This window comes from Sorex fumeus, unplaced genomic scaffold (genome assembly GCF_029834395.1).
Source record: "Sorex fumeus unplaced genomic scaffold, SorFum_2.1 ptg000077l, whole genome shotgun sequence".
In the NCBI taxonomy this organism is placed as follows: Eukaryota; Metazoa; Chordata; class Mammalia; order Eulipotyphla; family Soricidae; genus Sorex; species Sorex fumeus.
The window spans coordinates 4,893,049-4,915,773 of NW_026606134.1; the positions used below are offsets into that span (position 1 = coordinate 4,893,049).

A 22,725-nucleotide genomic window follows, 5' to 3' on the forward strand; every position below is an offset into this window, starting at 1 on the left:
CTTGTTTATTGATTGATTTTTAAATTTTAATTTTTTTAATTGAGTCACCGTGGATAGTTATAAGGCTGATCATGACCAGGTTTCAGTTATACAACGATCCAACCGACCCCTTATTGGAAAAAAAAAAAATTCTGCACCTGGAGCCCCTATGGAACTAGAAATCAGCACCTGGAACCCAGAGCCACCCCTTGCCGCCCGGCGTCTCGTTGCCAAGGCAACGCCCCTCGCCGTCGTCTTTCCGCTTTCTTCCTATTGGCTCAAAGGACGTCGCGTGCGCGTGACGTCAATGCCCGGCGCCATCGGATCCGGGCGCCGCGCGAGGCTTCGCGTCGCTTTTCCGCGGGCGGCTGGTGGTGGCCACAGTGGCTGGGTGGGCGCCGCCGTCGCTTCCGAAAGCCCCGCCCGGGGGGCGTGGCAGTGTGTGGACCTCGGCGGCGGGAGAGCGGCGCGGTAGGGTCGGGGTCCCCGAGGCGGCGGTCGCGGGCGGCCGCGCTGGCCTGTTGCTAGGGCCGCCGGTCCCCGTTGCTAAGGACCTGGGGATGCTCGGATCCCCCGACCGGTCCTCGGGTTCTTGGGGTTGGGCTTTGGCTTCGAGAAGCTTTCCTGAGCAATCACTGTAACCCCGTCCCCTCGGTCCCCTCCCCCCATCTCTGGTTTTCTTAATTTTTCTAATTTTCACAACTGTTTTGAGATACTTGGAAATGGTGTTGCAGTGGCACGTACCTGGAAAAGTGCAAAAAACTTTTTTTCATCTTAATACTGACCCTTCGGATTTACTTTATGGGGGGGAGTGGGGTGGGGAGGGCAGCATTGTCTTTGCTGGCCGTGGACTTTCGAGAGAGTTCTAGAGAGGGCATCCAGGCTGCGCTAGCGGGACGCCCCTTACTTTTTGGAACTTTCCAGGCGCTCTGTTAACAGTCGGAAATCAAGTTTCTGGAAGCTGCGTTGAGCTTTTTAGCCCTCGGTTTAGTGCGGTGACCCCCCCCCCCCCCGTTCCCCCGCCCCGGCAGGAGGCTGGAGCCGCGGGCGACCAGGGAAAGAAAGGCTCAGTAGGCTGATCAAAACATCGACAGTTCTTCCCTAACCCTGGAGCCTTGTGGGTACCCTGCAGCCTCCAAGGAAACCCAGGGACAAAAGGAGGGCTCCACAAGTGGGTCTATAATTGATCTGTATGCTCGATGAGATTGTAACTTGTTAAATGAGTTTATGGGTTCTGGTGTGTCTGTGTAGGGACTGACCTCGTTTTGTAAAAGGATGATACACTCCTACTAAGCTAGCTTAGCTTATGCTTTTAGTGTTATGTAATATTTTAGACGAAAATGTGAATCTTTTTAGTTTCTTCCACCTACGTCGTTTTACTTTCACACCTGTTTGCTTACTAGTAACAAATCACACAGAGAGTAGTTGAGTGTGAGGATTTTTCAGCCCTTTTACCAGCAGCCCTTGCTCCAGGTGTGTTGTCAGCTCCTAGATGATGGCTTTTGTTTTCCTTTTCAGTTGAGCACAATTTGTTCACGAAGGGTGCTACTTTTAGCAATAGGGAGAGTCGATTGTTTGGGGAAGAAACGCTGGAGAATTAGGGTATTTTTAAAGTGAACATAGAGGTGTCTGCATTGACATGGTGCTGCGGAAAGTTGCCTGTTGCACATTCAAACCGCCCTGTAGTTGGAAAATCTTCGGAAACTCCAGCTTGAGCATTTTAAAAAGCGAGTGAGGTTCAGCGACTTTAGGAAGTCATGCAAAAAAGCATCAAAATACTTTCTCAGCAGCAACATTTTGAGAGAAAGGGAAACATTCAGCTGCTCCAGCACAAACCTGAGCATGGTGGGTTGACAAGTCACACATGAGCCTTACGTGGCTAACTATGCACTTTTCATGCCCGTAAACAGGCATCTGTCTTCAGCTCTGGCAGCTATTTTCAGCCAAAAGAAACAGTGTAAAGAACCATTTATGGTAGAGCTCAAATTATTAAACAGTGTTCAGAGGGGGCCTTGAGCCGCTCCCAGTGACTCGTAGCTACCTGAGGGTCCTGTGCTGCCAGCTGTCACATTATCACGGCTGGAGGGGCTGAACAGGAGGGATGGAATGGAGGGACTTCCAGGGGCCACCTGGTTGTGCTTTGGGATCTTCCGGGCTGCACCTTTTGATGTTGGGGGGACTGATGGGGTACTGGGGGATTGAAATGGGGTGAGGCAGAACCTCTCCACTATCTGTCTTATTGCCTTCGACTCTTATTTTCTATTCTATTCTAGTTATGTCTTTATATTGTTGATGAACGCCCCCACCCCCATGGCCCCCCAGATTTTGAAATTCTGTTTCCTTTAGCTGCAGGAAGCAATGCAGAAATCAGAGTGCCATGGAGGGGTGCCGTGCAGAAACAGAGTGGCAGGTACAGAACTTGGTTTTTAAACAAAGCAGTGAAATTTTTAAGTTTGTTAGTGGCACATTCTCTTGCAGAGGCAGTTATGGGGCAGAGCCTTACTGCTTTCACCTCCCTTTTTTTTTCTTCTTCTTTTTTTTTTTTTTTTTTTGTTGTTGATGATCTGTTTGGTCCAGGTACCTGTGATCCAAGAACATCATCAAGCACCCAGATAAAGCCCAGGACTCCACTTCAACAAAGCAAGTCTCCATCATCAACCAGTTCTCCAGAATCTTCCAGAAAGCTTCATCCTCGACCAAGTGATAAACTTAACCCCAAAACAATTAACCCAGTAGGTACAAAAGGCATTTGTGACTCAGTAGAGTTAGGAGACTGTTGAACTGTGTTGAGTGTTGCGCCTCATTTCGTAGTTTTCAACTTCTAATGCTGTCAGGGTGTAGTTAATGATGCGATGATGTGGGGTACGAGTGTGAGGGTGAGAAGACAGAGAGACAAACCAGCTTTTGGTTGTCCTTTTTCATTCATGAATGGGTGCTGTAGCATGTAACATGTATTGCTTAGCCACTTGAATTTTTTAATTTACACTGTATTTGATTTCCTAATAACAGCGTATCCTAATATCACTGGTATTCAGTTGCATGCTGCCATTAGTTACATAAAGGTCTGGGCATTTCTTGCTGAAGTACAAATTAGGTCCATGAGAAATCCTGACTATAGTAATTTAACCAGATTGAACAGTCCTGTTCTTCTAAAATTGCACAATTATAGGAAATAGACCTAGATAAATGAGACATTACTGTGGATCATTTCTGACGTGATCCAGGTTTTGAGGTTTTTTTTTTTTATGTAGGACTACTGCTATTTATTCAGCCACTGATTAGCTGATTGAATTGAGCATGAACTCCACCTTACGTTTTTTTTCATAGTTTTATTTATTTATTTTTCTTATATTTATGTATTGAATCACTGTGGGAAAAGTTACGAAGCTTTCAGGTTTAAGTCTCAGTCATACAATGATCAAACACCTCTCCCTTCAGTACTCATTTTTCACCACCAAGAACCCCAAAATACCCCCCTGCCACCCCTCCCAATGCCTGTAAAGCAGATGATTTCCACTTAACTCTCCTCTACATTGATTACATTCATTATTTCGACAAAAGATCCACCATTATTGTTTAGAATTTCCCCCACAACAATCAGAATTGCTGAAAAGGCATTGTGAAATACTTTGTTTTCTATAGCCGGTTATGAGAATCATATAATGATTTTGGATTTCTGCAAAGAGCCAGATAATTATGAGATTGGTTTCTGTGTGTCTGGTGTTATGGCCCTGCCGGAGAGCTGCTCGTGGGGGGCAACTCGTGACCTCGGTAGGGCATGAAGGATGAGCTGGTACTGCCCCCCTTCCCTTGAGACTGCAGTTGCCCCATCACTGCCGGCTCTTACCTGGCTTTCCTATAAGCTCTGAGGCGGTGGCCACCTTGCTGCCGGGCAGGAGGGGGGAAGTGGAAGGGAGCAACACCCTTTCCCTCCCAGGGAGGCATGGCGCTGTAGTTGAACGCATGGTCCATTCACTTTTCTGCTGCAAGCTGCTGGGTTCTGGATTAAGTCCTTTTGCCTCTGGAGCCATGGTCATGCCAGAGAGTCACTTGTCGGGGGCAACTCTTGACCTTGGTAGGGTGTGAAGGACGAGCCGGTACCATCCCCCTTCCCATGAGACTGCAGTTTCCCCATCACCACTGGCTCATACCTGGCTTTCCAATAAGCTCTGAGGTGGTGGCCACCTTGCTGCCGGGGTGGGGGAGGGGCTGGGGAGGTGGAAGGAAGCAACACCCTTTCTCTCCCAGGGAGGCATGGCGCTGTAGTTTAACACATGGTCCATTCACTTTTCTGCCGCAAGCTCTCGGGCTTTGGATTGAGTACTTTTGCTTCTAGAGCCATGGCTGTGCCGGAGAACCACTCGTGGGGGGCAACTTGTGACATCGGTAGGGCGTGAAGGATGAGCCGGTACCACCTCCCTTCCCATGAGACTGCAGTTGCCCCATCACCGCTGGCTCACACCTGGCTTTCCAATAAGCTCTGAGGCGGCGGCCACCTTGTATGCAGTCCAGATGCATTTCTGCCAAAAGCTGCTGAGTTTCAAGATTTGTTTCTGAGTCTCTGGGATCATGGCCATTAATCAGCTTGATCAGGAGCCAGAGAGGCCATTTGTAGGCAGCGACTCGGGGTCACGCTGGGATGGGGAGGAAAGGGCCGGTTTCACCTCCATCTGGTGAGGGCGCCCCCCCCCCCCCCCCCCCCCCCCCGTGTCTCGTCACTGCAAGCCCAAACCTGACTGTCCAGTGGCCTCTGAAGGATGGCAGTCACCATGCCGCCAAGGGGAACAGGCCAAGGCACGAAACCTATTCCCACCTGGAGTGGCCCAGCCCCAGTAACCTACTGTAGGAACAGGACACATTTCTGTCAAAAGCCTTTGAGTTCCGAGATTTGTTTCTGAGTCTCTGGGATCATAGCCGTTAAGCAGTTCGATTAGGAATGAGAGACGGCATGCCTCCAATTATATAGCTGAGCCGGAGGTGGTTTGTGGGTGTGTCTCCCACAGACCTAACTTTTGGCCATTTACTTTCTTGGTAAACTTTGCCCCAAGTTTTTGGGGTCTGGCCAAAGGCACAGCAGCAATTTTGGGGTATCTGAAAGTCTGATGGTGCCATCAGGCTGCTGATACACTCGCCTCACAGGTACAGATTGACCTGCTGGTGGCACCATACCTCCTGGTTTTGAGTTTTTTAAATAAATTTTTAAATACAGTATTTTCGTGACATTTCACTTACATAATTTGACTTAAAACTTTTGTCTTTTCGGGGCTGGAGCAATAGCACAGTGGGTAGGGCATTTGCCTTGCACGCGGCCGACCCTGGTTCCATTCCCAGCATCCCATATGGTCCCCCGAGCACTGCCAGGAGTGATTCCCAAGTGCAAAGCCAGGAGTAACCCCTGAGCGTCACTGGGTGTGACCCAAAAAGAAATAAAAACAACTTTTGTCTTTTACAAATCTACTTTCCCTGTGCCTGCCACCACTTCTGCCTCTAGCTCTCACCTCAAAGCTTATAGCAGGTGAAGAGATGGGAGGGTGTACTGTCATTACTCTATTTCATTCTTGTATTTATACTTAATATATTTGGGCTGGAACGGTAGCACAGTGGGTAGGGTGTTTGCCTTCCACGGGGCTGACCCAACTTCGATTCTTCTGTCCCCCTCAGAGAGCCCAGAAAGCAGCTGAGAGTATCCTACCTGAATGGCAAAGCCTGGCAAGCCCCCCCCTCCTTCCCCCGTGGTGTATTCTATATGCCAAAAACAGTAACAGCAAGTCTAGATGTTACTGGTGCCCATTCGAGCAAATCGATGAACGACAGGACGACAGTGCTACAGTTCAGTGCTATACTTGTATTGCATTCGATTTTTGGTACCTTCAAGTCTCCTAAAACCACTTACCGTGAAAAAAGTAAATACACAGACTATCTTTGTGTTTGTGATTTCTGAAAACTGTCTCGGACTGGTTCTGGGTAATTAATATGCTTGTTGCCTGTGCAGTGCCTTTGCAGAGTGTCTGCCTCTGACCCCCGGAGGATTAAAATTGATTATCAATATCACATCGTGGCGGGAATAGCAATATTTATTGTATCTTTGTTATTTCTTTGATTTCAGTTTGGTGAACAGTCACGAGCCCCTTCTGCGTTTGCGGCTATTTACTCGAAAGGGGGTATTCCTTGCAGGTAAAATCAATACAAGTTGTAACTGACCGTTTTAGTCAGAATAGCTGAGTAAGATCAATACAATATTCAGTGTAAGTAAATTGAAAGTTTTATTGAGGGAGATTGAAATAAAAGTGACTTATTCGCATTTTGCTAGATTATTATAGATCCTGGAATATTGCTGAAGAAAAGCATTTTCATTCCAAAATAGAATTACTAATAGATCTCCAGTGAACCACCAAATAATTTAATAAATTGACTGACTTTTCTAAAATAACTTAAGCACTCCCTGGCTTGGGCACGTTGTGAATAAGTAATCCTATTTTGCTTGTCAACTGAAGGCTGACATTTTCATTTGTTTTGTTATTTTTTGAAATCATATTACAGAAATACAAAAATATCCAAATTGTGTTTCTCGTGTGTGTGTGTGTGTGTGTGTGTATTGAAATACTTTTCTTTAAAGAAATTCACCTAGAGAAATGTAAGAGGAGAGAAAGAGATATGTGTCTAAGACCTGGGCCTCCCTGGAGTACAAAAAGCTACAACAGTATTTGTTTATTTCTCGGTCACTGTGGAGAGCTCACAAGTGGTGCTGGGCCAGTGTTGCCGACCTGACCCCAGGGCCCTGCACATGTGCTCTAGCTTGAGCCAGATGAAGCCAATGCAGTGGAAGAGAAACTCAAGACACATTCCACTTTGTCTTTCCTTTTACAGTTAGCATCGACTCTCAGAGCTGGAGCCTCATTTTAAGAATTTTCAGCTCCTTCCCGTGCTTGGGACTGTGTTTTTTTTTTTTTTACTGTAGCTATAAAATAGAATGTTAGCCTGGCCTCTTGTGGTTATGAAAACAGCACTAAAAAGGGAGACAGAGAGTCATGAAGGGGGGGGGGGGGGAGTTGATAAAACGACACGTTTACAGTTTAAATATGTGCAGCTTAGGCCATGTCTGTTGCGGTAAAGGCTGCAAACCAGCAGCTGCAGTGACTGACCCAGGGACTGCTTTGCGTCCCTGGGGCTGGCCTTCTCCTCTTTGACTCACTTCATGCCCGGAGTGTGCAGGTTAAGACAAGGGCCCCAGGGACAAGGCGCTTCTAGGATGGGTTATAATTTCTAAGAGCACATTGTCTGTCCACATGTTTCATGTTCTTTTCTGCCTCCTTCCTCTCTTGGAATCCTTACTGAAGAGAAACAAATGTGTCCCTTGCATTAAGACATACAGTAGCAACACATCTGGGCTTCAAAACCACAGACTGAACAAATGCATGGTAGTTTCATTTTGCCACCAAGAGTCTTGCTGAAAAATAAGACTTCGTAAGATGATAGGTATTGCATTATAAGATTTCTTTAGAGTTTATTTAAAACCACAGCATTCCTACATGTTAAAAAATATAGTTTAATACTATTATGTCCTATAAAATATGTGTATATTCATTATTGCTTTACATAGAGTACATCATGCATCCTCTTTTCCTCGTTGCTGTCACTGCTTTTCTGTTTTAGGTTGGTCCATGGTTCCGTGAAGCACAGGCTGCGGTGGGAATGCCCTCCAGAGACTCTTGCATTTGATCCTCTTCTTATTACTTTAGCAGAGGTAAATTAACTTTGTATCATTTCTGAGTGTTTTTGGAAATAAATCTCTTCAAATTGCATTCAATTTTACATTATAACTTATTACTAAACTTGAATTTTGAAGAAAAAAAAACAGCTGAACGTAAGTGTTTTTCAAAATGCCAGCTTCTGTGCCCGAGCAATAGAACAGTGGGTAGGGCATTTGCCTTCTAGGCGGCAAAACCAGGTCACATCTCTGCCACCCATGTGGTACGCCAAATCTATGCAAGTGTGATCCCTGAGCACCACTTAGTGTGTCCCCAAAACCAACCAACCAAACAAACAAACTGAATTTTACATAAACAAAAACTGTGGTGATAACTTTGACATGTATCTCAGAGGGCATAAGAAAGTAGAGCAGGTAGGGTGCTTGCCTTTTACAAGGCTATCCTGGGCACAGTCGCTAGCATTCCATATGGTCCCCTGAGCCCTGTGAGGGTCATCCCAGAGTGCAGAATTAGGAGTATCCCTGAGCACTGCTGGGCATGAGCCAAAAAACCAAAAACAGAAAGAAAAAAATATGAAAAAACAGTCCAGCTATTTACAAGGAAGGCTAAGTGCTTCCACAAAGGAATCCTAAAGCTTCAGTTAGGCTGCCTGAAATTACCCCTGTTTTCCAAACACCGATATTTTTATTTCTGCCTTGAGTTGTGTTTTAACCTTCCCCTCTATGCGTGTAATATAATGGGAGGCACTGACAGAACCCGAACTAGTAAATTCACATAACTGGGGGCTGGAGCAATAGGACCGCTGGGGGAGGTGCCTGTCGTGCAAGCTGCCAACCTTTGTTCGATCCCCGGCACCCCATGTAGTCCCCGAGCCATGCCAAGGGTGATTTCTGAGCATAGAGCCAGGAAGAATCCCAGAGCACAAGTGAAAACCTTGGTGTTGCCGAAAAGACAAAAATCAGAAGAAAAGTTTTTCATTTCCTTTTGACCTGAGATTCCTCATCTCTAAGATGAGCAGAATCTGGATGCTGCAGGTTTCACAGTCTGCTTTTCTAAGTAAGTGCGAGTGTCCGAGCATAGTTTCCTGAAACTTGAGAGCATTCAGGAAAGGAAACAAACGGCTTTTTATTGTCAATAAGCAACTTGAAGCAAAGAGTTTACTATTGAAGCAAATGCTGTTCAATCCAAACGGCAAAGTGACTGGACAATATATTTTCAGATCTTACTGTAGTTGGACTTATTCATGGATAATTAATAATGAGATTAACTGAGGGATCTTGACACAAGGGGTCATAAATAATAAATCATAAATGATCTTAATGCATCTAGGGTAAAAGGTATATTGAGAAACAATATCTTTCTTCATATTCTAATTTCACATTCCAGTGTGACCAATGATGTGAAATAGTGAAAGATTTGTCTTCTATATATTTTAGTATGTGGTAATAAAACATGTAAATAGCGCTGTAGCACTGTCCTCCCATTATTCATTGATTTGCTTGAGTGGGCACCAATAACATCTCCATTGTGAGACTTGTTGTTACTGTGTTTGGCATATCGAATACTCCATGGGGAGCTTGCCAGGCTTTGCCGTGCAGGTAGGATACTCTCAGTAGCTTGCTGGACTCTCCGAGAGGAATGGAGGAATCAAACCTGGCTCGGCCACGTGCAAGGCAAACACTCTACCTGCTGTAAGAAAAAGATAGTAGCATTATATCTCTTTTGAATCATATAAAAAGCATTTGCTCTTAAGAGATAATTTGGGGTTATATGTTTCTTTATTTCATTATTCTAGCTCAACAGTTTTCAAAATGTGATCCACAAGCTCCCGGAAATTCCAGTTTCCTCAAGCAAATACTTAATATCTATTTTCCTTCATATTTAATTACCATTACATATTTTAATACCAGCCACGGCCATTTTGGGACCACTCTCCACACGTCCGGACGGGCCTCATGCATGGAAGAACTGGCAGAGGAACCCATGCATGTGGGTCCCGGGGCTGAGGTCTCCAAGCCTACTCGGATTGGGACTGGGCCTTCTCCACCTAGACCCTCAGTCTTCCAGTAGGTAGGTGTCACACCCACCAGCTGCCGCCAGTGCCAGGTTGGTCCCATCAATGACCAAGACACAGAGACTATAAAACCCAGCTCCCAGAAGCGCGAGGCCACAAATGCAGCCACGCGACATCTTATTATCTTATCTTTCCTTTGGAGAACCTGGCAGGCTACCAAAAGTATCCTGCCCGCACGGCAGAGTCTGGCAAACTTCCCGTGTCGTACTCAATATGCTGAATACCAGTAACAATGATGGGTCTCATTCTCCTAATCCTGAAAGAGCATTGAAATGGCTCTTTTAAAATCTCAGGGCTAGAAAGAAGGAGACATTACTGGTGCCCGCTTGAGGAAATCGACATACAACAGGATGATCGTGATTTTAATACCAAGACCATCCATGGTAACTCACAGTTCCAAAAGGCTAAACATTGGACATGGGAGTCTCATAGTGGACGGTTCCACAATGAAATAGACCACATCATATTCAATCAGTGGTTTTGCCTAACCGATGTTGCTGTTGTCCCAAAATTCCAAATGGAATCGGACCACCATCCCCTTCGTGCAAAATTCTACCTCACAGAATGGGGAGAAAAGAATGTAAAGTTTAAGAAGAGATCTCCCAGAACGACCACCAACTGGGAGCTCTTTGGCTCTGTTACGGCAACATGGGAAGATGCCGTCATTGACAACATTGATGAGGAATATGATCGAATGATTCAGCACCTCCATGATTGTGCAAGGAATGCCAAGAGAGAGATAACCACACACACAAAAAAAACACCTTTCTTCGAACACTCTTGAACTTATTCACCAATGTGGCTTGGCACATGCCTCAGGCAATCGGAAGCGAACTTCCGAGCTGGCAGTGGAGAAAAGTGATCAAGGATGACCTCAAAGACAGGAGAGCAGCAGTGCCGGTAGATGCGGCAGAAGCTGGGAAAAGCATTCGTAATGCCCGCCTGTCCTTCACCAACTACAAGACCAAGATGACTGCCGTCCGACATCCTGATGGATCTATCACATTTCTAGAAGGGCAATGGAGAAGATTATTCATGACTTCTACTCATATCTCTTTAATAGCCATATCTACTTGCCCACATACCAAATTCCGCAGGATGGATATGTTGTTCCCAATGTTCTCCCTTCCGAAATCCAACATGCCATCTTGTCGGTAAAGAAACAAAGAGCACCTGGCCCAGACAAGGTCAGACTTGAACACCTGAAGAACTTACCGTCAGTACTCATCAATACACTGGCTCAGCTCTTCACACGCTACCTGTCTGAATGCAAGGTTCCATCCCAATGGAAAACCAGCAGGACTGTACTACTATACAAGAAGGGAGACATCCACGACATTGGCAACTATCGCCCAATCTGCCTATTGTCTGTCATCTACAAACTGTTCACTCGAGTCATCCTGAATAGGATTGGCAGAACACTAGATGAAGGACAACCATGCAAACAAGCCGGGTTCCGAAAAGGATTCAGCACCATCGACCATATCCACATGATAACCAAGCTCATTGAGGTTTCTCAGGAGTTCAAGATGCTGCTCTGTCTAATGTTCATTAATTTAAAGAAGGCCTTTTGTAGGATAACATTGTTTTGTCCTTCTTCCACAAGAAGCTTAGGTTTATCTGGTTACACCCATCAGTCTGGTTACACCCATCACAGTGTTCCTGAAGCACTTCCACTTCCATTGTAAACAGTCTTCCCTATGCTCTCCTTCCCACCCAGTTAATCAGCTTTCCCCTTAATCAGACAGTTAATTTGTAAGATCAGTTTCCCAGAAATCTATGATTTTATATGTATGAGTGAAATATTGCCTTTCTCCTCTCCTTATGCCTTATGAGCAGTTTACCTTAAAGTAATATCCTTTTTGTATAGATACAGGAAGACCGTTAACATTATGCTTTGTAATTTAGGATTTGATTGGCTTTGAATATTATTCACTCCCAGGCATCTGCTTTCTCGACTTAAGCCTCAGTTCCCCTTAGTTCCTAACACCCCCAAAGCAGGGTCCTGACGAGGGACTGAATGGACCCAGGGCAAGCAGTGAGCAACCCTGGGATCAAAATGGGCCAGGCCAAAGTGCCACGGTTCTTAACTATAAGAGTTTGATCATAGACAAATGCTGTCATGATCCAAAGGTAACGACGAGACTAGGATCCTGCTAGGAATGGGAAAGACTATCTGGCCTGAGCACTGTAGTCTGAGATCAAGATGGCCCTAGGAGAGCAATTCTATAAGTTTAAGATATTTCTTACTGTATCCATACAAAATGATTTATATCATTTAGGCTTATATGCTTGTTGGACAAGGAGAGGAGAGACACACCCATAGTATTCAGCTCTAGGGTGGGTCCTCATGCTGAGAGAGGATCTGTCCTAGGAGCGGCTTTCCCTGAGGCTAAGAGTTCTACCCCTATTGATTGTGACCACACCTACGTGTAATTGTTCCCCCAATTCCTCTTGGAGAGAGATATAATGAGACTGTAGATTGGGCATAGGGGAGCAGAGACAGACAAGAGAGACTGGTGTAGATGGAGAGAGGAATGAAATAAACTGCTACTAATACCAACCAGCCTGGCCCTCGTTTCCTTCCTCCGCCTGACCATCGCCATCGGCCTCCCTGGGGGGAAGAAGGGTGAGACTACCGAACGTGGGCGGCGGGAGAGATAGAGCCACCGCCACTGTGTGCCGTGCCCCCCCTTTGTGTGAGTTTACACAGCCTTTGATTCTGTTGAGACGGAAGCCGTCATGGAAGCCCTAGCCAATCGGCATACAAACTCAATACATCAGGATCCTCTGTGAGCTCTATTACGGATACACTACCAGGATCTCACCATTCTACAAAGAAGTAATCATCCATATCAAGAGAGGCGTTCAGCAGGGTGATACCATTTCACCAAAACTCTTCAGTGCCACCCTTGAGAACATCATGCGATGACTGGAATGGGAAGAAATTGGAGTAAAGATAGATGGTCGGCAACTACACCACCTCTGCTTTGCTGATGACATCGTTCTAATAACACCAAACATCAGCCAAGCAGCACAAATGCTGACCAACTTCGACCGAGAGTGTGGAAAGGTCGGATTACAACTGAATCTCACAAAGACAATGTTCAGTCTTGTTCCCGATGTTCCATTCACTCTCAATGGAACCACCATCTCCGAATGCAACAGTTATATATATACCTAGGTCGAGAAATCAACATGATGAATGATCTGGCACCTGAGTTACGCAGGAGGAAGAGAGCGGCTTGGAATGCCTTCAAGAGCGTTGAAGAAATTACTAAGAGGACAAAGAACCTTTAACTCTGAGCACATCTCTTCGATTCCTCTGTTCTTCCTGCATTAACATATTCCTCAGAGACCTGGCCCCTACGTGAACTGGATGAGAACGCTATTCGGGTCTCCCAAAGAGGAATGGAAAGAGCTATGCTTGGAGTATCACGCTTCACTCAAATGAGAGATAGAATCCGGAGTTCTGATCTCCGTTAACGCTCAAGAATCAGGGATGCTGTCTCATTTGCCAAGGCATCAAAAATCAGATGGGCTGGACACATAATGAGATTTAGAGACGACTGCTGGACTAGAGCCATTACCGATGGATTCCACAGGACGTCGAAAGATCGTGTGTACGCCCACCTACAAGATGGTCAGATTTCTTCGTCAAGACCCTGAATGATTGGTTTGAGGCTCTGCATGTTCCTAGAATGAGCAGATGCCATTGGGCTATGCTAGCACGCAACAGGGATAAATGGAGACGTTACTGGCACCCACTTGAGTAAATTGATGAGTAACGGGGTAGCAAGTGATCAAGTGATTTTAATTCTTATGTGACCAAATCCCAGTGAATGTAAGAAATGTGCAACATTATTATTTGAACAGAGAAATGGCTGTTCAAAGTTGATAAACTAAGTGAACAAAACATTTGTCTCTCTCCATCTCTCAAAATCTTGGCATCATACTCAGTAATGCTGGGACTACTCCCATTTTAGTGCTTGAGGATGTTTAAATATGAAAAATATTTTATAATCGAGAAAAATGTACATTTGCCATATGGTAGGGAATCTCTGCTATAGTGATATATTCATAAAGTGGCATTGATTAACATGTATTTTAGTAACTTGCTGTGTTTCAAGCAAAGTTTGGAAAAATTGATAAAATAATTTTAGTATCCTGATGAATTTTTATCTTTTCTCTCATTAGCTTTCCTCTCCCTTCTCCTTCTCTCTTCATATTTTATTTTTTATTTTAAAAAAGTTTTTGCTTGCCATTCCTTTCCTGTTCCTTTTATTATTTTTCTTTCCCCTTCCTTCGTTTCTTAGGGGGTAGAAATCCTAACTGTCCCACATATGTCTTTAGTCTCATGTTTTCTTTCTTTCTTTTTTTTTTTTTTTTTGCTTTGTGGGCCACACCCAGCGATGCTCAGGGGTTACTCCTGGTTCTGCACTCAGCAATTACTCCTGGCGGTGCTCAGGGGACCATATGGGATGCTGGGAATCGAACCTGGGTTGGCCGCGTGCAAGGCAAACGCCCTACCAGCTGTGCTATCACTCCAGCCCTAGTCTCATGTTTTCTAAGTTTAATTGAAATTATAATTATTGAAATTATATGTGACAATTATAAAACAAGAGTAATATATGAGTTTCATCTAGACTAATAAGGATTTAAACTTTTAGTTACCCGAATGGGTAGTCCATAGGATAGTAAACCATACTGTATTGTGTTTTTTAGTTTGTTTTTGGTTTTGTCTTCTGCAGGGCCTGAGAGAGACCAGACATCCATACACCTTTGTATCAAAGGAGGGTTTTCGAGAACTGCTTTTGGTGCCCGGTGCTCTTGAGAAAGCAGTGCCTTTGCTTCCTAGGATGATTCCTGTGCTAAAGGCTGCACTGGTAGGAACTTGATTTATTTGGACTTTTTGTGCTTCACTGAGGTTTCTTTTTATATAAATAGCAAAATTGCATTTGAAAATTGGATTTCAAAATTATATGCAAATTCTCTACCTATACTGTTGGTGTTTATGTTCTATTAGGCCTCTATGATGCAGGACTTATGCAGGACTTAATGATTATATAAAGTAATTCTTTAGGGGATGTTATAAGGTAAAAAAAAAACTGAATAGAAAAATAATGAACAATGATTGGTGACTAGAAAAAATAACCAATCTTTCTGTATAAATCTAGTCTAGGTACGGTTCAGGTCAAGGCAAAATTGTGTTCTCAGCTTCTCGATGTTCTATATTAAAGTTACTTATTTTTTTTTACAGTGCTATTTTTATTTTATTATTATTTTTCTTTTTTTATTAGTGAAACACCATGAGGTACAGTTATAGGTTTACAAATTTTGTGCTTGGGTTTCAGTTATACAGTGATCAAGTGCCCATCCCTCCACCAGTGCCCGTCATCCATCACCACGGGTCCCAGCATCCCACCCCACCCCCCGTCCCATCCTGCCTCTGTGGCAGGGTATTCCCCCTTGGTCTCTCTCTCTTCTTTTGGGTACTGTGTTTTGCAAGAGAGGCTTTGAGTGGCAATCATGTTTGGTCTATCGACTACTTTTAACTCATGTTAGCTTGATTTTCTTTTGATTTTGAATGATGAATCCTTCCTTTTTTTAATCCCCCCCTTGCTGCTTTCCTCCCTGCTTTCCTCCCTGCTTCCTCCCCTTTCTCCTCATTCCCTTCCTGCCCTTCTTCCCTGATCAACCCACGACTGCAGGTTCACTCGGATGATGAAGTGTTTGAGAGAGGACTGGATGCTCTTGTTCAGTTAAGTGTCACTGTCGGCCCTTTTCTTACGGATCATCTGAAACACCTGCTCACGAGTGTAAGTCCTAGGAAGACTATAAAGTAGTTGTGTGCATGTGTCTTATACTGCCCGTGTCTCCTCTTCCTAATGGCTTTTAAATGATTTGGAATGATTAAATACCTTATTCACCCTAATTCAAAGTATAGAAACAAAATCTAGTTCTTCATATGACGTTTTATTAGTAGAGTAGCACTGTAGCGCTGTCCTCCTGTTGTTCATCAGTTTGCTCGAGCGGGCCCAGTAACATCTCCGTTGTGATTTAAAAATACTTTTTTGATGGTAAAGTGCCTACAAGAGCAGATTGATATTTGTAATAAGTGGAATGGGCAAAAAATAATGATTGGGATACTGGCATGAAACGTGTGTTGATTAGCTATGAGCTGAGAGCAGAGCATTTCAACCCTCTTGTTATAATAATATACTGCCACAGCCGTGTTTCTTACGGTTTTGTTGTTGCTGTTTGGGTGAGTTCTCAGGTGTTTTTGTAAGGAGCATTCTGGAGAAGCTTCCCAGTCGGTGTAGTTTTAACCCTTCCCACAGATCTACATGGACACACTACAGTTTAGAAAGGCCCCAAGATCACCCAGAGATTGAAGTTTCTCAGGACTCAGAAAAACTGTTAGGACTCTTAGAGTTTATTGAATGAGTGAATATAGGCCTAACTAAGCACTGGGTACAGGGGAGACTGGGGATGGGACTGCCTGGATGTCCCCCGCTTGCTGATGCCTGGCAGTGACCTCTGGAAGGAAACCCTTCACACTCCCCCCCCCCCCCCATCTCTCCAGTCCCCCTGGCCATCTGAGATGCTGTGAGGATTTGCTGTCTGCAAGGAAGGAAAGTCCTGGATCTTACCCAGGCTTCCAGGTCCCTTGCTTTGCTTTGCAGAAAAGAATTTTGAGAGAAGACAGACAATGTACAATGTACACACTGGTAAAAACTGCTTTTATTTGGGGGAGGGGGTGAAGAAGTGATGGGGTGGGGAGAAGAGGGAGGGGAAGGAGAGTTGGGAAGGAGGGAGGGAGGAAGATGAGGAAAGGGAGAGGGAATTGGTGTGCTTGCTGGCTTTAGAGTTTTCTCCCAAGCTGCCCCAGGTGGAAGAGCCCACCTAGTTAAGAGTCCATCTCTGTGGGCCAGGCCGTTGTCAAGACGAATTGGAAACTGTTGGCGGTCCTCTTCCCTGTCCTTATCATGACCCTTGGTTACTGCTGGCGCTCTGAGAGGGGGCCCAGCCTTCTCTGGGCCTGTGCTGTCCCAGCAGGAGCCATATCAGAGCTCCGTTCCTCTCTCTCTGCCTGCTTTGCTCTGAAGTCATGGATGATAAAACGGCAAGGTGGCCGTTTCAGTCATGCTGGGTCTGTGGCACATGCAGAAAGCGTTAGCAGCCATGGATATGCCCCTGATGGGCAGTGCGCAGGGTTTGACTAGGGGCCTGTCACACTGGCAGCCTGCCCCCTTCCTCGGTCTCCTAGTCCCTCGCCTTTCCAGCAGTGGAACTGCCGTTCTTCTCTGCCCCGAGACTCTCCAAGGCTCTCCCTGTGCTTCACTGTTTGCTTAGACACCGCTAGGGCCCCAGTGCCCAGGACACAGAGCCCACATTAACAGCCAGGGGGAGGGGTTCGTGCAGACCTTTCTGTCTGTAAAGCCAATCCTTGATTGTTCACAGGATATGGTGGATTAAGTCCTCAGCACTTTCCAACAGCGGGGACTCTGCACCCTTCTGTTCAGAGATGAGGGGTTCCTACAACTCCACTTGTTTTCTCCTGAACTGCCCACCCAAAAGGTCCTCGAACTAGAACATTTCACTGTGATGGCAGGTGACAGCACCCAGGCACCACCAGTAGGGTGGGAATGAGGACCATGGCGGATCTAGGGCGAGGGCTGCGCAGAGATTAGGAATGGTGGGAGGAGGAATCCCCACCAGTAGGAAGAAGACAAGGAGAGTAGATTCAGGAGCAAAATGAGAATCTTGGCAGAAGCTTGCAGGTCACCTTCATATGCCCCTTGGGACGGGGCTGAGTCAGGACCAGAATTTCGGAATTAGTGTGTTGGGGGACTGGGGGACTGGCCTTAGGTTGCTGGCTTCACTCTAACGAACATAGCGGAACGCCAGTCTGCTGCCCTGGGCCGACTATTGTGTGCTGGAAATCATGCTGGACAGTGGGAACATAATGCTGAGCACAAGTAGAGGACACTGTCAGCCCTCGCGGTGACTAGTCTTTGGTGTGGGGAAGAGCAAAATCACAGGATGCCTGTGGAGAGAAAGATGGGCCAGAAGGGAAATAGAAAGGAACGAAGTCACATTGGGTCCTTAGACCCAGTGTTGAGCAAGGCCCAGAATATTTGACTTGGCCACCGAGGCAGGTTCGCCTTGATATTCCTTGCATCTTGCTGGGGCAGCAGTGCAGTGTCTATTCTGTTCTCCTCCCCAGCGCCCTCCTTTCCCTGAGGGAGGAATCACTGCCAGGGAAGAGTCCACCCCGGTCAGCAGGGCTATTAGCAACATAGCAGCCCCATTGTGGCCCACTTCTCAGTGGTCTGCATGAGATTGCTCCCCTTTTACAAAGGGACATTCACAGCCACTTACCAAGCCTAAGTGGGGTCTCTTTGTGGTCTCATTGTTGTCACATGCAAAGCAAGTGCAGTCCCTCCTGGGCTCCATTCAGTTCTGACTGAGAGCCCCCTGGCTGGGTCAGTGATCTTCAAGCTTGGAAGACCAGAGAGAGGACCTGGAATCCTGTTCAGATGACCCCGCCAAGATTTTAGCCCTGAGATTCTGCTTGGCTCAGAATGGGAAGAGCCCCTAAATTTACATTCCTCAGTGAATATTGTAAGATGATTCTGTGACACTCCTGGGATCTGCTGGTGGCAGCTCCAGATGACAATCTGAAAATCACCTACAGCAGAGCTGTCCAAAGGCCTTCCTATATGCCTGAGGCAATGCTAGGTTCTGCCCGCCCCTCCTTTGGCAACTGCTTTTCTCCATTTTAATTTTTGGGTTTTTTTTTTTCTGGCCCTCTGTAACCTTTGGTCCGCTGAAGGAACCTATTATTTGATACTCCCAGATTAGTGTCATATCTAGAAAGAGGGAAAACAGGTAGAGTTCAGGGCCCTTGTAGGGTCTCGTCAGTGCTTCATTTTTACCCAGACGTTCTTCGTATTCCCAGAAAGTCAAATCAAGAGCTCTGCCCACTTAGCTACTGGGTCGCGGGCACGTGTGCGCGTGCACGCGCACACACACACACACACACACACACACACACACACACACACACAGAAAGTGGCTGTGTACAGCCATGCTTCTGGGACAGATTAAGAAGGGAATCACACTTTTCCCTTTTCCTCTCCTGGGATTCTGTCATCACTTACCTTGGTTCCAGCTGTCCCACCGAGATGCCCTCAGGACATACCTGGAGCTAGGCGGATGCACTTCTAGTCTGAGCCTGCAGCTGCCACTGAATTATTCATGCGAAACACCTCTGCTCATTTTGAGTTGCTATCTCTTCTCTTTATTTCTGTTGAAAGGGATGGATGTGTTTTCTATTTAACCTATTCTTTAGTCAAGTTTTTCCTATTTTTATGATGAATCTTTTTTTTATCTGTTTTTGTTTCTGGTTTTGGGTTACACCCAGCAGTGCTCAAGGCCTCCTCCTGACTCTGTTCGTAAGAGTCCAGAGGCAGGGCTCTGGGGACCCTACGGGGGTTCTGGGGATAATCCAGTTTGGCCACATGTAAGGCAAGTGGTCTACTTGCTGAACTATTGCTTTGGTAATGAATATTGTTATTTTTTCCCAAATCATTTCATTTATCCAATTTTATTTTTTAAGCTTTCCAAGCGGCTAAGAAACAAAAAGTTCAAGGAGCCAATCACCAGCGCATTACAGAAGCTAGAGCAGCATGGTGGAAGCGTAAGTAGACTATTCTTCCCCTGCTAATGGTTTTCCAGTGCTGACCATTTTACCAAACTACAAAGATGTTTAATCTTTAGTGGTAGTACATGATCACTGCATACTTTTACAATGTCTAATTTCAGCCACAATTAAGCATATTGAGTGGATAATGATCATTTTTGTTTGGCGTCTGGGAAGCGCAACTTCCAAGTTCAGGAGTCCCAGAGATCAACTGGGCCGGGAAGTTCAGTGCTTGGGCCTGAAATGTATGCCGGGACTGCGGAGGCCAGCCGAACTAGTGTGCTGGGAGCGTCCAGGGCTCGCCCTGACTCGGAACATGCGATCCTGCAGGGCGTGTGCTCTGAGGGAGCTCCCAGGGCTCCTGCTCTGCTCTCTCAGCTTGCCTGTCCTTTGCAGATGCGCAGATTGAGGGTGGAAGTTCTGCTGGACACCTTCAAAGTACTTAATGTAACTTTTCAAATGGTGTGGCTTTGCAGCTTTTTTTTTTTTTTACCATGAAAACTTTAGGAAAGCTAAGATTTAAGTTCATTGAAGAGAGAGTTCTTTTAATTTTTTTGCTTACTATCTTTCTGCTTAAAAGATATAGTTCATCAAAAGTAAAAAATGAGATTTTCGTGTAGCTGCCTTAGGATGTCAAGCACTGTATGTGCACGCACACAACACACACACACACACACACACACACACACACACACACACGAATGATTCAGTTGACAATCCAATTTTCAGGAATATGTCAGAATAGTAATCAGGGGGATTTCGCTAGTATATTGTATCAAAGAGGCTAATTGGCATTATATCATTTGAAGAATTCACATAATCTAATATTTCCATAAAAATTTCCTCTCGTATTTTTCGGAGGTGGGGTGAGGTTTTTGGTTTTGGTTTTGTGGGCCCTCCTTGAGGGTGGTTGGGTTCCTCCTGGATTGCACTCAGGAATTACTCCTGGTGGTGCTCTGGGATGCCAGGGAATTGAACCCAGACTGGCTGAGTGCAAGGCAAGTACCTACGCTCTGTTCTATTGCTCCAGCTCCAATTTCCTGTCTTGTTTTAGAGATGGCATTTCATCAGATCTTAATGAGGGAATTCACATGCTTATCTTAATATTAGAGAACTTAGTGTCATTCTCAGTGCTTTCTAAAGGAATTTAACGAAACTTGTGTGATTATATGTAATTTTAGGATGGCAGATGTTTTAGTTCGTCTTTGCTTAACTCCTCTAATGTGACCAATTTCAGTGACTTTTACAATTGACCAGATTCTGTGATGATTGCCTCAAATAAAGTGAGGGGGAAGTCGGTCCTTACACTAGTAGTTAGGGGCCCTCAATGGAGGTGTATGGGCAAGCCCTTCCCTCCCCATCTCTGCTCTCCACAGGAGGAAATTCTCCTCTGAGAAGTGGCTGGTGAAGTGCCTTTGCTGTTTCCTTCCTTATGCAGGTCCAGTAACAGACACTCCATCACGGCAGCCCATCATGGGTGACGCTCACACATCCTGGGGATGGGGTGGGGGGACTGGCGTGAGAGGAATGGGCAGATCCTAATGAGCCTCCCCTCCTTAGAGCCATCTCCTCCTTAGAGTCCTCCTCCTTAGAGTCATGGAAGAGGGACGATCATTTGTCTATGCGTCAGTGATGTGTGGAAGTAGTCACTGAGTTTGGGAGAGAGAGAGGAGTTAGCTTCTCTAATAGAGGGGAGGGAAATAACAGGCCGGTCCTGCATCTGTGCCACCTGGTTTCATGTCGTACTAATCTAAATGAAAAAGATTTGCACATTTATGGAGACTATTGCGTTCATTTACTTCCTTCAGATTTCCCTTTTCTTTTTCTTCATTCCTTTAGTTTATGTAATATTCTAATAAAAATGGATGCCACGGTTATGCTAGGGCATTGCAGTTACATGTGTTTCCCTTGGCTCAGTAACTCTGCTTATTACTGATACTTCGTCATCCTACATGATGTTAATAAATGCTCTCCTTTCCCCTTTAAATAGTTGGCACTTAAATATCTTGAATATTGACCTAATTTTTTGGAAGATCATTTTCAGTCTTGTTAGCTTCCCATTCCTAGGCCCTGTGTCTATCACAGTGATGGCAAGAGTCATCTTCTGGGGAAACACAAATAACACTTAGAGGTAGACACAAGTTCCTTCTCTCTTAACTGATCACCTTAGTACTTGCCTGCAATTGAGAGTCATTCATTGTCAGCCTAATTTGATTTCCTTTCTAAGTGCTATATATATTTGTCTCTGGAAGAGGTTTCCCAGTGCAGTTTTTATTGAGCCAGATGGGAACTGCCTTGCTTGGTGCACTGTTGAGCAGACTTTGAATCAAACTGTGTAACTGTGTGATCATTAATGCAATCTTCACTTTTTGAATTAAGTTTTGTTTTTATTTCACTTTAATGATTTAAGAACTGAGATCCAGAGAATTTTTTTTTCTAGTTAAATATTTCTGAAAAAAAAAAAGTGAAACCACCTATATTTTATTTAATTTAGGAAAACATTCTCACTTCTTATTGTTTTGTCATTCTGTTCTCATTCTTGTTTGAATTTGGGACCAGTTTTCAGACTTGCTCATGCAGATGCAATCAAAATCTATTAAGAAAATTCTGTATGAAACTAATAAAGTTTTTTTTTTCTGTTGACAGGGAAGCCTTATCATCATCAAATCTAAAATTCCAACATATTGCTCCATTTGTTGTTAAATAGGGAATCAGCAAAGATCATCTCACTACCTGGTAACAGATTTTTAAACACTGACTACAGAAACCATGGGAATTTTCAGATGCAGCTCATTTTGTTCTCTTAAAATCATAGACAACATTCATTATTTGCTATTTAATGTGAGTTTATACAGTTCCACTGAATCATAGTAAAAGTTCGTAATGAGCCAAAAAAAATAGTTAATAATGGTAAGCTATTAAAAACAGTTCCATAATGTATTTTGTGGGGTTTATCTTTTTATATTTCTATGGTTTGTACAAATAGCAGTTATTGGTTGGTTTTACAGTAGATGTGGCCATGCTGGGACCACTCTCCACACACTTGGATGAGCCTCACGCATAAAAGAACTGGCAGAGGAACTCAGGTGTGTGGGACCCGGGGCTGAGATCTCCAAGCCTGCACGGTTTGGGACTCGACCTGCCAGTAGCTAGACAGTTACACCCACCAACTGCCGTGTAACCCCAACAACGGCCAGGATCCAGAGATTATCACACTCAGCTCCCGGGAGAGAACAAGGCAGAGTCTTCTACCC

At 45.0% G+C, this 22,725-nt stretch overlaps 1 protein-coding gene across 2 annotated transcripts; it reads left to right on the forward strand.

Annotated features, from left to right (window-relative positions):
• Positions 1-338: 338 nt before the first annotated feature.
• On the forward strand, positions 339-22,400 carry PACRGL (parkin coregulated like). 2 transcript variants are annotated; one of them, XM_056130368.1, is made up of 9 exons: positions 339-450; positions 2,326-2,389; positions 2,557-2,711; positions 6,086-6,153; positions 7,633-7,723; positions 14,514-14,648; positions 15,474-15,581; positions 19,388-19,468; positions 22,118-22,400. In XM_056130368.1, exons 2-9 carry the CDS (start codon positions 2,338-2,340, stop codon positions 22,172-22,174), a joined length of 747 nt encoding a protein of 248 aa, XP_055986343.1. In that variant the 5' UTR covers positions 339-450; positions 2,326-2,337; the 3' UTR covers positions 22,175-22,400. The 2 variants fall into 2 exon arrangements, with proteins under 2 accessions (XP_055986343.1, XP_055986342.1); XM_056130367.1 differs by lacking the exon at positions 339-450 and adding an exon at positions 852-964.
• The last annotated feature ends 325 nt before the right edge of the window (positions 22,401-22,725 follow it).